Raw genomic sequence first — 14998 nt, forward strand, 5'->3', positions numbered from 1 at the left:
AACTAATAATAATAATGATGATGATGATAATAATAATAATGAAATAAAGTATTAGATATGTGTATTATTATTATTGTTATTATTATCATTATCATTATTGTTATTGAGTTATAATAATAATAATCTTGATGAAATAAAGTATGGTATACGTGTATTATTATTTATTTTGTTCTTAATATCATAATTTAGTATAATTGATGAAAGAAAACTTTTGGGATGTGTCTATTATTATTGTCGTTTTTATCATCATGATTGAGTATTTTTATAACATTCTATGTTATAATCTTGATGAAACAAAGTATGGGATACGTGACAGTGATTGTGACCATAGTGGGTGTTGTAGACGGGGCGGAGCTGTGCGTCTCCCTCCGCCCCTGATTCAAGCGAAGGGGCTTACCCGGATCTACCGCTGCAGATATTTCCCAGGCTCCTCCCTGCGCCTCTTTATCGCCGTATAACAGGATATCTCACTGGCGCGAAAAACGCACTGTGTGGCTCTCTGTTACGCATTGTGGGCTGAAACCTGGATCCTCTTCTCCCAGCCCCGGCGTGTGTGCGTTGCCCCTTTTGTTGTTTTCTTTTTGTTTAAAGAGAACTCAAAGAAAAGTGGTAGCAGCACATCTTTAAATCCAGTCGGACCTACCGGATCTTGTACACGTCTGATCACCGTGTACTCTTTGCTCTTTGGCTGCTGCTGCAGGGGGTTCTCATGCCCTCGTAATTCACGTTGAGATTTGCGGAGAATCCGGTGAGTACAGTTTGATCCCGATTGCTGCCTTTGAAACTTTCGGAGGGGGACGTCTCTGTGCGCTTTTTACGCACTCAGACACAGTGTGGCACTTTTCTTCTCTTCCCTTTTACCGGTTCTCGGCTGCTCGCTAGAACAAAGCGCAGCCTTCATTTCAGGAAGCACAGCCTACATGGTACAGCAGTTTCCCACAGTCAAACTAAAAGTATGCAGCCTCCTCGTGTCCAATCCACTCATTCAGAACTTGCTGTGACTTATAGCTGGCGTTTATGTACAGTCTATATATATATATATAACTAGATTATATAATAACCCTGTGCGCCTTGGACAGTCTGCAAAGAGCATCCGCAAGATGCAATCAATTATTAATGGGGTCCTGTTTGTGGAAAGTAGGCTGTTGTGATATACAGACAGAGGGGGTGTGATGTCCTAATAACCCACGATGGAGACTTGAAATGTGGTATTATCATGTGATGGATGGGAGCTACTTTTTTAAAGGACCATTACTAATGACTGATGTTCCCCTCAGGTTGAACAGGACGTTCTCCACAGATCGCAGCTGACATCTGATCCTTTCTGGGAATAAACTCAACCGGACTTTTTATTACTACTATTTGGAAACATGGAGTTCGACTGTTTCCAGCACTATTTTTTGGACGATTTCGACACCGAGGAGGACTTTTACAAGTCGACCGCACCGAGCGAGGACATATGGAAAAAGTTCGAGCTGCTGCCCACCCCTCCCATGTCTCCCACCCGGACTCTGAGCGGCGCTGCCCTGCACCTCTCGCCGGGGGACAAGCTCAGCTGGTTGTCCAAGGTGCTGGGGCAGGACGAGGAGTGCGAGGGTCCCTTCACCCCGGACCCGGAGAAGCTGTTCGGCAACCTGAGCTCCATCATCATCCAGGACTGCATGTGGAGCAGCTTCTCCGCCAGCAAGCAGCTGGAGAAGGTCAGCGGGAGAGTGGCCACCATCGCCTCCCCGGTGGCACAGATCTCCGTGAGACCCAGCAAAGCGCAGTGCGTCTCCCCCAGTGGCCCGCTCCCCGCCTCGGTCACAGACTGCGTCGACCCGGCGGCGGTTCTCACCTTCCCGGCGAACAGCTGCAGGAAGCCGGCCTCGTCAGGCTCCGAGTCTCGCTCCGATTCCTCTGGTAAGGAAGCAGTCATGCTCTAAATTGCCCCACCCTGCCCCGGCCTCGGGATTATATTGCCCTCTAACAATGCGTAATTTAGAAAGCATGGGCTGCAGTTGCATAACTGTGGTCTGCGGTGCAGCGGGGTTATCGGGAGCAGCATAGTCACTTTAAAGCTGGATTTACACGCTCCCCCTCACAATGCGCCACATGTTTGATCTGCAGTCTTTTAAAAACCGCGCCCTCGCCACTTTTGCTTCAATTCCACCTCATTCAGTATCTTCCAGCAGCTCTGCATTACAATCAGAGTGCGGTAAAGGGGCGGGGTCATGGTGATTTATCACTACTACTACTACACAAAGTGACAGAACCTGAGAGGAATTCCTCAGCAGTGCTGCATGACAAAAGCTTAAAGTCCAGATTGTTAGGTTGTTATGAATGAACAATCAGCTCCTGCTCTACCCTCCACAGACAGAGAAACCTGCATGTTTTAAAGGAATGCACTTCCTTGTAGTCACTTTAGTTAAAGTTTGATTAAGCTCAGGCATCTGAATCATTGAAGTATTTTGTAGAGGATTCTATAAAAAAGTCTTTCTGGCAAACCCTGTGCATGTGGCTGAATATATTTTCTATGTGATGACAGATGACGAAGAGGAAATCGATGTGGTCACCGTGGAGAGCAAGCAGAACCGGGTGCGGCTGGTCAACGTCAGAAAGCCAGTCACCGTCACGGTCCGGGCCGACCCATGCCCCAAACGCTTCCACATGTCCGTCCACCGGCAGCAGCACAACTATGCCGCCCGATCACCAGATAGCGAGCCCGAGGATGAAGATGATGATGAGGACGACGACGACGACGATGATGATGATGATGATGATGACGATGAGGAGGAGTATGAGGAAGAGCCTCAAAGCAAGCGTGCCTGCACAGCATCCAGCCAGCAGGGTCGCGGCTCCCAGCCCTCCTCCCCCTCAGATTCCCCCCTAAACTCAGATGCAGAAGACACTGACCGCAGACGGAACCACAACTTCCTAGAGAGGAAGAGGAGGAACGACCTCCGCTCTCGTTTCCTCGCCCTGCGGGATGAGATCCCCGGCCTGGAATCGGCTAAGACCCCGAAGGTGGCCATCCTGACTCAGGCGACGGAGTACCTCGTGGAGCTGCACTCCAGAGAGAAGCGGCAGCTCCTAGAGAAGAAGCGCCTCAAGTCCCGTCAGCAGCAGCTTCTCCGCAGATTATCTGAGCTGAAGCGCTCCTGAGACTCTGTCACAGTCAAGAACTCTGCTCTTAAGTTACTTGTCACTTTTGAAAACCTACAGTTTTCATTAAGACATGCCTCATGTGAATAGCCGTGGAATGAATTTTGTGTGGAATATTGCTGTGGGCTTCCGATGAATTGACAGTGCTGGCCTGTGAACCTGTTACGGGGAGGAGCAGTTAGATCTCTGTGTGCTGTGTTTTATATTTTTCTTTGCACAGTGTGTTAATTTGGAACATGGAGGCTTAAATGAATTTACTTTTATAGCTATGACCAAGATATATCCTGGTATGTTGTGATGGGGGACTGAGAAATGTTTTTTAATAGTTGTATCAGTGTGATGCCTGTAGCCTTCAAGGTGTGTGTATGTGGAAGCAGGTTGGGGATCTCCAGTGCACACTTGAGTGAAGTGTGAATGCCTTTCTGTACATACGAGTGAATGAGACTGATTGTGCGACTGATTGTTTGATGTACAGATTGTCCTGTAAATAATAGCTTATTGCTCCTGATGAAGGAGATGGAATCAAGAGTTGTCACCGGGTATCGCTCCTCTGTTTAACGGGCCACCAGGCACAGAGGAGCCTTTATTTTGTTAAGAAAATAGGAAAACTGACAAAAAAAAGGAAAAAAAGAAGAAAGTAGCACTGCTGTACTTTATATTCACACGTCACTTTGTGATTTCAATGCTTCTCCTGAGTTTGGTTGATTTTTTTAAAAAAAGCATGCTAACATCAACAGCAACATTAAATTTTTATACCATGTTTGCATAAAAGCCTGAAGTCTTTGGTTTTTCTTTAATTATTACACAGTATTTTACAGCTGTTTTCAGACATCCACTGAAGTCTGGACATTTTCCTTACATTTTCCAGAGGGGCTGTGTCTGAAATCTCAAATGTCTGAGTCTGACGATAATATTCCAGAGCTTTTGGTGATCAGGGCCAATGGCGGTGTAGATGAGCTGATAATATAACACATTTTTCCACAGCGGGAGTTAAACTTGCAGTTAAACATGCATGCTCGACCCCCACCATCTCTTGTCTGAATTTCCAGAATTTTTCCTGACCCTGACAATATCCTGCTGCGTTTTTCATAAGTGAAATGCAAACTCTGTAAAATGTCTAAAAACGGCTTATGTCACAAATGTATTCCTCTACTAAAGGAATCTCCGATTATTTTCACTTTGCCGTCAATCTCATCTCAAAATTGGCCCTCAACTTCTATCAGTTTCTCCGTCAACTTAGAGAAAAAACACCAAAGTGATTTTCTTAGATTGAAATGTTTGAGGCGGTAGTAAGAAGAAGTGGCACAGATTAAATACAGCATGCCTCGCACTGTCAGAGCTGGTGGTCTGCAGTACATGCTGCTGTGGCAGTGCCTCTCCAGACACGCAACTTCACATTCAAATCAGCTGTGAATGATAGCAGACCGTTTTAACTCGTCACGCTGCCGCTCATTGACACCGTGCTGTGTGTGAATGAATGAGCAGGTCCGGTGCATCAGCTTCTGGTTTACAGGAGGTGAGACTGAACTTGTCCTTGAGACTTACCCTTGAACAGAGTGCGTGTGTGCGATACAGTCGTGGATCCTCCCCTCTGCAGTGGCTGCTGCATGCTGGGCACCTGATGTGCTCTGAAGTAGGTTACACACACTCACACACTTACATGCGTTCCTACTATTGGTATCTTTAGAACAGTCCCTGGGGTTTGGAGACAGGTTGTGTGAACTGCTGCCGGGATTCAGTGCAGCTCTTCACACAGGTATGCAGTCAGAGCAGCACAGTCGTACTTAGTGGCTGTAAAAAGGCCTGTAAATTAATACAGTAAAAATCTCACAGGGATTTCCACATTAGTGGACGAGGCTCACTGCATGTATCCATTCATGAGACATTTGTTGCGTCATGTGACCTTTACGGCCCTTTGTTGATAGTTTGACCCCCCACATGCAGGCTGTCCCCCAGAGAGCACCCTGCGGTTTCTGGTAGATGAAATCGTTTTGATGTAATACATAATGATGGTAATAATAAATGAAAGTAGCCTTACACAGGAATGAAAATCCTCAAACTTTGTTGATCTGCAAAGGGCAACATTTTATTTGAACCCCAACAACCCTCAATGAAACAACTCAAGTCTACATTTGAGCAATTTGCTTGTCTGTTACTTTAACTATTACTTAAAAACTACTAAATGGATAACGAAATTTGGTGGTTGCGTTTTAGGTCAATTTTGGTGCATATGCAAAACGGGGCGAATCCAGGGATTTTTTTCTGAGTTGGGACATTTTTGTTGAGTTCTCAGAAATTGATTCACGGATATCAGTGAAAAAAATAGGCATGTTCAAGGAACTGATATTTATTAGTATGCAATTTGTTGCAGATCCAAGTACAAATGTGGATCTAGTGAATTTAAATGTGCACTCTACTTAATGCCACTATAGTCTGCTCTTTAGTTCAGCATGTCTTCGTTATTTGATTGCTTTATTTAACATGGGTTATTTAGACAAACATTGTTACATAGTGAGAAGCGTAAGTGGTGATGTTATAGGGTATAAAGGACATAAAGGTGAAGCTGCAGCTGTTGGGCCTTGGAGGAGGAATGCACTGTAATGAGTAGCATTCTTGTTCTGCATAAAACTGAACTAAATTCCTTACATGAGAGAAATTCTTGCCAATGAGCTCCTGCGTGATGCTGCTGCTGCCCTATCGATGACCTCACTGGCGAGTCTCTGCACGTCTGGATAACTCAGGCTTGAACTGCAGCCATTTGTTTAATAAACTCAAAGAAGCAATTTTGTTCAAACCGGGCCTGACAGACGAGCCGGGCACACCCTGAGCTCCAACCGTCTCACACCTCGCTGTTCCTTTGTAATGGCTGGGATTGGTTGGTGTTTCACCTGTTCACTTTCTAGGCCCCATTTCCAACCCTGAGGGCACAGTTCTCTGGAGAAGCTAAATATTTCCCGTACATAAATCAGCTCTCAGGAGGCTCAGTGGAGGGAGTAAAATAAGCCCCAGATGGAAGACAGAAAATACAAAAAAGTATTATCCAAAAATCTCTGTGATATCTCTGCAGTTGTTGTACTTACTTGGTAAACTGAGAACAAAAGAATCAACATATGAGCTAATACAAACCTGAGTGATCCTGGGATGAAGCGCAGTTGAAGTAAACAGCAGTCATTCCTCTCGAGGCCCAGGGCTGTTTGCACGATCACATCAGGAAGTGAAAGCAAAACTCGGAAATCAGGTTTTGGAACAGGTCGGCATAACCTCATACTTTTCTGGTTTCCCTCCAATCACAGAATTCATCTGAAATGATGCAGCACAAGATGAGGAAATCAGTCATTAATTCAATAACGTAGTCCAAGTTCAGAGACTTCCCAGGGGATGCTCTATTACTGAAGCTGAGGGGTCATTTCAGGACCATGCAACAAACCAACACCAGTATGCAAAGGGCTTCAACCACAGCTGAATTTGTTGTGATGTTCACCACAAACACACAATGGTTACGCTGCTCCTGTGTTTAAAAGAGCCGTTATTTTTCCTAAAGGGAAACAATGAGGCAAGAGGATCTCTTTGTTCTGTGGGATGCTCTGTTCGGCTCTGACGGTTAACTTGCCTAGCCAGATTTTCTGGTCTCAAGTTCACGCAACACCAACACAGAGCACAATCTGAAGTGCATGTGCGATCACTCTCACACACATGTTCATACCGTGGCCGTCTCCTTCCAAAGCATGTGTACTTTGTTCCCCCACATCTGCAAGCTTCATGTGATTTCTGCTATAAAGTGCAGCCCTTTAGTCCCAAACAGCTGCAGTATGTTGCTGTCCCATACGCTAACTATCTGCTATGTGTGTCAGTGGAGATCTGTGTCATAGAGATCGACTTATACTGCAGGGGTAAAACCCAGCACCTGACAGATTTATCGGTGATCAGACAGAAGTGTGCGATGTGTGCGTTCGGGGTGGGACTGTGGAGAATTGATGATTTGGCTGAGTGGAGAGCCTCTCTCTGATTGATACACACTCACACAGGCAAATATCCTTATTAGGACTTTGAATTCACTTCCATTCATTGTGGACAGCCAAATCCAAACCTAAACCTTGATGAACCATGACCAATTTAAGCTTAACCATAACCGTAAAGGGGAATTGTTGTACTTTTTAGCCTGAGCACTGCACGTTTATAAATGTGGGTGTGTAAATGATTGGTACTTACAAACGCTTCTGGAATCAGTCCAATAGATTGTCTCCGCAGGCAGCTGCGTCACGGTGGCAGTGGCTGCTATGTAATCTTATGGGGCAACTGCGACAGGTCATGAAATGTCCACTAAAAGTTTGTATTTTCATCAATAAAAGGCTGAAATTGTTATTCTGGGTCTTTGCTAAGAGTCTGGTGGCTTTACATATGTCTGGCTCAACGAGAAGTCTTGGGTTGTTGCAGGGGTGAAAACGTGACAGAGTGGAGAGGGAAGTTTGAATTTTACTTCTGATGTGGACAATGCCGATGAAGCATTAGATTTCGATGGCCGTCCCTACTTGTTTGAGGCATCGTGTCTGAAAACTGCTTGAGGGATGTGCTCCTACCAGTTAGAATTAAGACCTTAATAGAGCATGCTGCATTAGCGTGCATGGCTACTTGAAATATATACTGATTGAATAGTTGGCAATGCAGCATAATTAGTAGGCTAACTGCGCGATTAATGCAGATTGTTCTTCACAAAGGTTCAGACTTTTGTAACAGGGAGACCAGAGAGAGGAAACGTTCCCTGGAAGCCCAGAAATTGTGTATAACCTCCCATAATCCACTTTATCACATACAGCGGATGAAGCAACACGTTATATTCAGTGTATTCAGTGTGTTTACACATGTCTTAACTTGTCTAAACCTTGTCACCTCAGAACAATGGCTGTCAATCTGTGAGTGTTTGCTGAAAAACAGAAAAGCAGATGAACACGTCTTACACGACACCAGTCATACTAGCTGCTCTGGCATTTCTCGCTGAAGAACGAGCACTGACATCAAACCGGTGCAAATCTGCAGATTTTAAAACATCTTTGTGTGACAACTGCAATTTACTTTAGTGGGCTTATAATTGAGCAACTCATAAAGTGCATATGGGTTTCTGGTAAGAGGGAGGATAAACTTTCGCAACAGTCAACGAGATGAACCTCCAACATCTGCACTTTAACAGAGAAAAAAAAACACACACAGACACACACACAGGCACATTAAGCAATATTTCCACTGTGTTCACTGGTTGTGTTCTGACTGGCCTGGTTTGTATGGCGTGTATACATTGCATGTTTTCACAGAGGGGGCAGAGGCGGAAACAGACCATAAACTCGTCGCACTGGTTTGTGATTCTAAGAGCATGGTTGAACTGGCTGCTTATCCCTGACCTAGATGTTGGGGGGGAATATAGGGCATATAATACAGGCGGAAGAGTAACAGGCTTATCTCAGGATAACCTTTATGATCTTCTGTGTGAGAATGAGCTGCGGTGGAATCGAATAATCTGCCATTATAGGAGGCCTGCTTTTGGTCAGCGGCGCCGGGTGACTTTTGGGCATTTGACAGCTTGTAGGGAATGGGCAGTCGGCCGGAGAGAGGAGAAGTGGACACTTACTCAATACTGAACACACACCCTTCCCCTTGTTCTATTTTTCAAGTTGCTGCCGGTCAAAGAAGACTGTGTGGGAACAGTCTCTTGTGAGGACACACACACACACACACACACATTCCCACGGACACACAAATATATTGGCCGAAACTTTCCCTGGTCACAGCCCTCCATCTCACTGCCTACTGACCCACATTCCAGCCTGGTTGTGTCACTGGAGCTGAGCAGCGACTGTGGCAGCTACTGTCCATCTGATCATAATGAGGCTAAGGGCCCACCGCAGAAAAAAAAAAAAGGAAATGAATATGCTGGCATGCAAGAAATCAGTCTTTTACTCTCTGTTTTCCTGTCTCTACCCCCAGAATCAGTCTGCTGGCTCCTGCCCTCCCCTCAGGTACTTATCTCCACCATTTGCTGATCTAGGTCAGTCTTCTGAGCTCTGTCTCTCTCCCTCTCTGTTTTGCTCACCCTCCCTATCCTAAGGCCAGTGTTACATAACAGTGATGATTCAATTGGAACAGGCTGTATATGTTCCTCTGTCTCTGGATATATCTGGCCCCAGCTGACTGGTGTGGTGTCAACGCAGTGTTTTGCTTTCAAACCTCAGCCGCTCCAACAAAATCGGCCCATCCTTCAAAATCCAAACAAACACACGAGAGGCATCACGAGTTGCACCTGTTTTCCAGCACAGGACAAAGGACGCTTTTTATTTTTGCGTTGTCTCTTCCTTTACCCTCCTTGGCCCACATCGGCTCTCTTGTCTGTTGTAGGTTAGTAGTATCTGAGATAAATTCGGGAGGGTTAGCACGGGGCCAGGCGGCCGTGTCGTGTCAGCAGAGCAGGCCTTTCAACTCGACTGTCTAATCTGGAGCTAATCCTAATCCTGTTAGTATAAACACCGCTGCCATCTGGGCCCAGACACACCACGGCTCCGATTATAATGAACCCATCATAAGGTCTTCAAACCAACGCACGGCATGAGCTGTCAGCGACTCGCGCTAAACTCTCTGACCGGGGCTTACTGTATGACACAATCACGCTGAGGATGGACGGTCAAGCAGTCAGAGTGTAAACAAACATGAGACGATGATAATAAAACAGGCGGACTAGAATAAAACCAGGTATATTCTGTATTCAGACATATGGAGACAAACATGAGTAATCTGTGCCTGTGCTGTGGCCACTGGAGATGCATGAGGGAGCTTTAGCTGTGGTGATGTAACCATGGTGCTGGTTAATGGATAAGCAGGAGGAGAGAGAAGGGGAGAAGGGCCTCAACAGCGACAACTGCTGTGTTACCCTCACCCTGGCAACCCCCCCCAACACACATGGACAGAATGGTTGAGAGAGGGTCAGGTGGCTTGTGAGTGAGTCATTAAAGTTGACAGTATGCGTACAGTAAGTATGTTAAGATGCACACTAGTTCAGTTATTCTCTTGTCTTGTTTTTTTTGTTTGGTACCAGGGATATGAGCATGAAACCTGGTCGTACAGATGATTCATTATCCACTTTCTTAAATATCAATCAAGCTACACCAAATAGCACACACTCATAAAGTTTGATGGAAATTGGTTCTGTAGTTTTTGCGTAAATCTGCTGAACAAGCAAACAGACAGGGGTGAAAATCTAACCACCTTGATGGAGGTAATTACAGAAAGTGGGGGGAAAAAATCCCAGATCCACCCCCTGATCTGGATTCACACCAAAATTAAATGAATTCCTCCCTGACACAAACAACATCCTCCCACCAAGTTTCATGATAATCTGTCATGTAGTTTTTGTGCAATCTTGCTTAAAATCAAACAATCAAACAGGCAAACATAACCTCTTCGCCGAAAGGTAAATACAATAGGCAGCACTGAACAGCAGACAGACAAAGTTAGCTCCTAGCTGGTGGTAATAGTGAATCATTCAGAGCTGGATGTTTTCCTCAGGAATTGGTGGAGACCAAAACAGAGCTAAAGAGACAGTTGGAATAGTAATTCTTCAATGGGACACAAACACACAACCTTGAAAAGATAATAATGTCTCTCATTATATACATTTTTTAAAAATATTGCTTAACTTTGTGATATAATAATATGTAACAGGATATTAGTGAATGCCCATATCTGACAAAGATTTCATCTTCTTCCCAAATTGCATTGCAATAGAATCACATTCCTTACATTTGAAAGCACATTGAAAAAACTTTTTTTGTGCTTTTAAAATAAAGTGACATAATATTTCAAAGGAAGTGATCTGATGCCAGGTATCTCTGAGCTTAGATAAATGTTCAAACTTGTTGCTACTGTTTTTTTGGGGGCTCCACAGAGCAGCAGCTTAAACCGGAGCCTCTTGTGCTTGCTCACTCAGAGAGCTGCCAGCTTTGTCAGCCAGCAGATGTTCCATTGTTTGGCTCCGCGGTGTAAGGTTGCTTCAGTTGAAGATGGTGGGACACTTGCTGCATCTTTTGAATTCAGCCCCATTGAATGCCATCACCACAACCCCCTCCTCCCCCTGACCCCCAATGCTACTCAGAGAGGAGCTTTACCCCTCCCCCTTATCCCCTTTAACCCCCTGCCCTCATAGTTGTTGCCCACCACCACCATTATAACATTGTAACCCCCTACTCTGTCTCACCATCAGTCAGGCCTTCACTAATCAGCACCCCCCACACACACACACAACACATCAAAAGCCACTTTATTGACCAATTACTGTAGTGTGAGAGTTGATTTGCATCTATACACATTGAAATGCTAAAATGCAGAGACTCACGCACACACCCACACACACACACATACAAATTATACACCTGACAGACACACAACTACTCACTTTGGACAAGTTATCTAAACACTGTTTATTATTATTAATTATTTAGTATATTAACATGTAGACACACGCATAAACAAACTAATTAGTTACACACAGAATAGAGTTCTAGAATGTTGTAGAACAAATCATCAAAAGTGCAAGTACTTCATTGATCTCAGGAAGTGAAACACTGAATGTGTGAGGACAAGAGCTTCAACACAACTCCAACACAACTCGAAACAAACAAGACTCTGAAAAAACAACCGCTCCAACGACAACACAATACAATACAATACCTGTATTCAATCAAGATGAAGAAGGGCAATTTCAGTCGATCTTAGATTTTATCTTATTTTTTCTTCTTTTGTCTAAAACTTCAACAAAATAATTTTCTAGGGGGGAGGGGGGTCACACGTAACTTGTTTGTCATTCAGACTAAAGTGACATTGGCTGTCTGTATTTTACGATAATTTGGCTGACATGAGATTTTTCTGCTGTATAGGATCCTTCACTTTAGTATTGAGTATTGAAGTCGGCACTTATTGGAATGCAATATGTTTTTTAAAGAGCTTTACAGAAAGAAGATCCTTACTTGTACTGTATGGAAGGACCGAGTTACACACACACACACACACACACACACACACACACACAGTCGTGTCTCCTTGACTTCATTGGACAGTACATTGACTTACACTATCCTAAACCCATTCCCAAACCTAAATCTAAACCTAAAACCAACCCCAACCACAACCCCAAACCTAATCCTCTACCTAGACCTAGCCTAACCTAACCTAAACATGTATTCACTTTAAAATTTAATGATTTACGATATGGTTGATTGATTTTTGTCCCTACAAGGAAAACAAGTCCCCATAATGTGACTGTTATCAGATTTAGGTCCCCACAACGTGAGTAATACCTGGACCACACACACATGCATGCACACGAGCGCACACGCACACGCGCGCACACACACACACACACACACACACACACACACACACACACACACACACACACACACACACACACACACACACACACACACACAGAACTATCGGATGGATGGAGAATGTATAGTGTATAGATGCCTCTGTTTGTCCTGCTTGGTAACAATTCCTTCTTTTCAGCCCCACGTCTGAATGTGACTGCTGTTGTCGCCTGGGCCTGGGGAGCTTATGTAATAATCAGTACCCTGCTTTCCTCTTCCCCACTGTCGGCCTGTGTGTGTGTGAGCGACAGAGAGGCTGTGATGAGGCCTAGGAAACACATGGGCAGCACCAGCTTCCTGTTTTTGTGTTGAACCCCACTGGAGGCAGGAAGTGAGAGGAACCACTGCTCCCCTCTTTCTTTCCCTCTGACGGGTAAATTCCACGCTCGTGCTCAGTCAGCTGCCGCCACCCCCCTCCTCACTTACACTACAGATTTGATGGGGCTGGAGTGACTGCAGACTGTTGCCTCTCTAAAAGCCAATAACAACAAATCCAATTATGTCACTCGAGTGCAGCGTGGATGCTGCTAACGGTTTGCGATGCGACCCCAGCGAACGACCTCACCCTGCGTCCTCTACCTTGGAGGTAAACGACCATCAGGCCTGATCTCAGCAACAAAAGAAAGAGATTGCTTCTACTTGTGTGCGATAACAAGATTAGTGTGTGTGGAGGTGAGTTTTTTAGGCCTACAGGGCAAATCAGGAAGAATTCTGACCAAAACCAAGCAGAGGCCCAGTCAGAACAAAGAACCCTGGTGGTGGCGAACATGGCTGAGTGGTTGCTTTGAAGGACTGATTAAGGTTATAATAGTCATCCGCCTGGCTTCAAGGCTTCAGGCTGTGTTGGTTGCGGTGTGGGGGTGGGGCCTGATAAGGGGTAGAGGGGTAGTCCAGGCTGTTACCCTGTCTTTGTTCTGGCCTGCTCCACTCATGCCTGCTTTTGTCTCCTCCCACAGTCTAGCACTGAGAGAGAGCATTATCTCTCTATCCGTCTCGCGCCAAAACCAGGGAGGAGGGGTGTTGCTTCTGTCTTCCGGCTTTCTTTCTTTCTTTCTTCCTGCTCTCTTTCTTTCAGAGGTACATTCTGTATCGGATGCGTTTGCAGGGCAACTACAGGTGCAGAGTATAGGTGCACAAAAGCTCCTTGAGTCCAGCACATGCAGTCCTCTCTCTCCCTCTTTTCACTCGGTTTCTGTGTCTCTTTCTCTCCCTCCCTCTCTAGCATTTCCCGCCAGTCCAGGGTACAACAGGGAGGGGGAGGCTAGTCGAGGGGAGTGGTGTCACAGCCGGTGTGAAGAAAGGCTGGCTGCTCTGAGCCTCGCGCCAAATGCCGGCGTTATTCAAATCAGCTCAGTGGGTGCGGCCCCAACTGTCTCCACGTCCTGTTAACCCCCTCAGAGCTGGAGACTGGAACACAAAGGCGCACACACACACGCACGCACGCACGCACGCACGCACACACACACACACACACACACACACACACACACACACACACACACACACAACACACACACACACACACACACAGGCTCAGGGCCTTGCCAACACAAATGGTGAATGTATCATTGGTGTTCCACAAACACAGCAGGGTGTGGAGTCTTTATTTTTTTTATATTTGCGTTCACGAAACAGATTAGAAAACTGTAATTAATATGCGTTTTTACTGCTGCGTTTAAAGACAACTCTTCGTATTTTCTCTACCCCAGCCCTAACGATAAGCTTGAAATCATCAAATCTTACCAAGCTGTCTTTTATGTAACAGAATGTCTGTCATTCTCTGGTAAACTTTGAAGCTATTGGGATTATTCTACTCAAACCACAAGTCATAATAATACACAGAGGCTGAACGTTTCTGTAAAGACAGCAACACTTCCAAGTTTTAAAGTATCTAAAGATTCAGTGTTTAGGTTTTCAGATAGACTTCCTCTCCAAGCAGAGTTTCTCTTCCACATCCTCTTTGTCTTCAACGCCCCCTGAGCAATGGGGGAGGCTGTGAGCTATTCAGGAACACTCAGGATATGGAGGTTTGCTTATCCTTTACTACGCTCTAGTGGCTGTGAGCTCGAAATACAAGAGGTGACTGACGCGGCTTTCTGTTCCAACACACAGAGACCGGAAATAATGAAGCCACTCAAACAGGAGGTGATTTTCAGAACTAAATCAAATGTGTTATGGTTCCCTTAAATTCAATCAAGCTGCTAAATGTTCCATGAAATATTCCCTGCATTGAAAATGAGTGAAACTGTCAAAAGGACTCAGAGCTGGAGAGGGAAAAGAAGAGGAGCTGGATCCTACACACACAGAGGATGGAGCTCTTCTGTGAATTCACTGTCTCATTATCATCTGCTTATTCTTCACTTAGGCCTGTTATACTAATACAGATTTCTTAAGCATGTGCAACAACCAATACTTTCATTACTTAATCAAGCCTATTCGGCTTAATT

The 14998-nt window shown here is 45.1% G+C and overlaps 1 protein-coding gene across 2 annotated transcripts; it reads left to right on the top strand.

Annotated features, from left to right (window-relative positions):
• The first annotated feature begins 433 nt into the window (after positions 1-433).
• On the top strand, positions 434-3915 carry LOC118117069 (protein L-Myc-1b-like). Of its 2 annotated transcripts, XM_047341525.1 has the most exons (3): positions 434-748; positions 1278-1902; positions 2528-3915. In XM_047341525.1, the coding sequence occupies exons 2-3, from the start codon at positions 1371-1373 to the stop codon at positions 3142-3144; spliced, it is 1149 nt and encodes a 382-aa protein (XP_047197481.1). In that variant the 5' UTR covers positions 434-748; positions 1278-1370; the 3' UTR covers positions 3145-3915. The 2 variants fall into 2 exon arrangements, with proteins under 2 accessions (XP_047197481.1, XP_047197482.1); XM_047341526.1 differs by lacking the exon at positions 434-748 and having other exon boundaries at positions 770-1902.
• The last annotated feature ends 11083 nt before the right edge of the window (positions 3916-14998 follow it).

The sequence above is a fragment of the Hippoglossus stenolepis genome, chromosome 10 (genome assembly GCF_022539355.2).
Source record: "Hippoglossus stenolepis isolate QCI-W04-F060 chromosome 10, HSTE1.2, whole genome shotgun sequence".
NCBI lineage: Eukaryota > Metazoa > Chordata > Actinopteri > Pleuronectiformes > Pleuronectidae > Hippoglossus > Hippoglossus stenolepis.

Excerpts from the sequence above, each read along its gene's own strand:
- LOC118117069 (XM_047341525.1), top strand. The coding sequence starts at position 1,371 with ATGGAGTTCGACTGTTTCCAGCACTATTTTTTGGACGATTTCGACACC. Across the intron at positions 1,903-2,527 it reads GTCTCGCTCCGATTCCTCTG|ATGACGAAGAGGAAATCGAT; the intron begins GTAAGGAAGCAG and ends ATGTGATGACAG.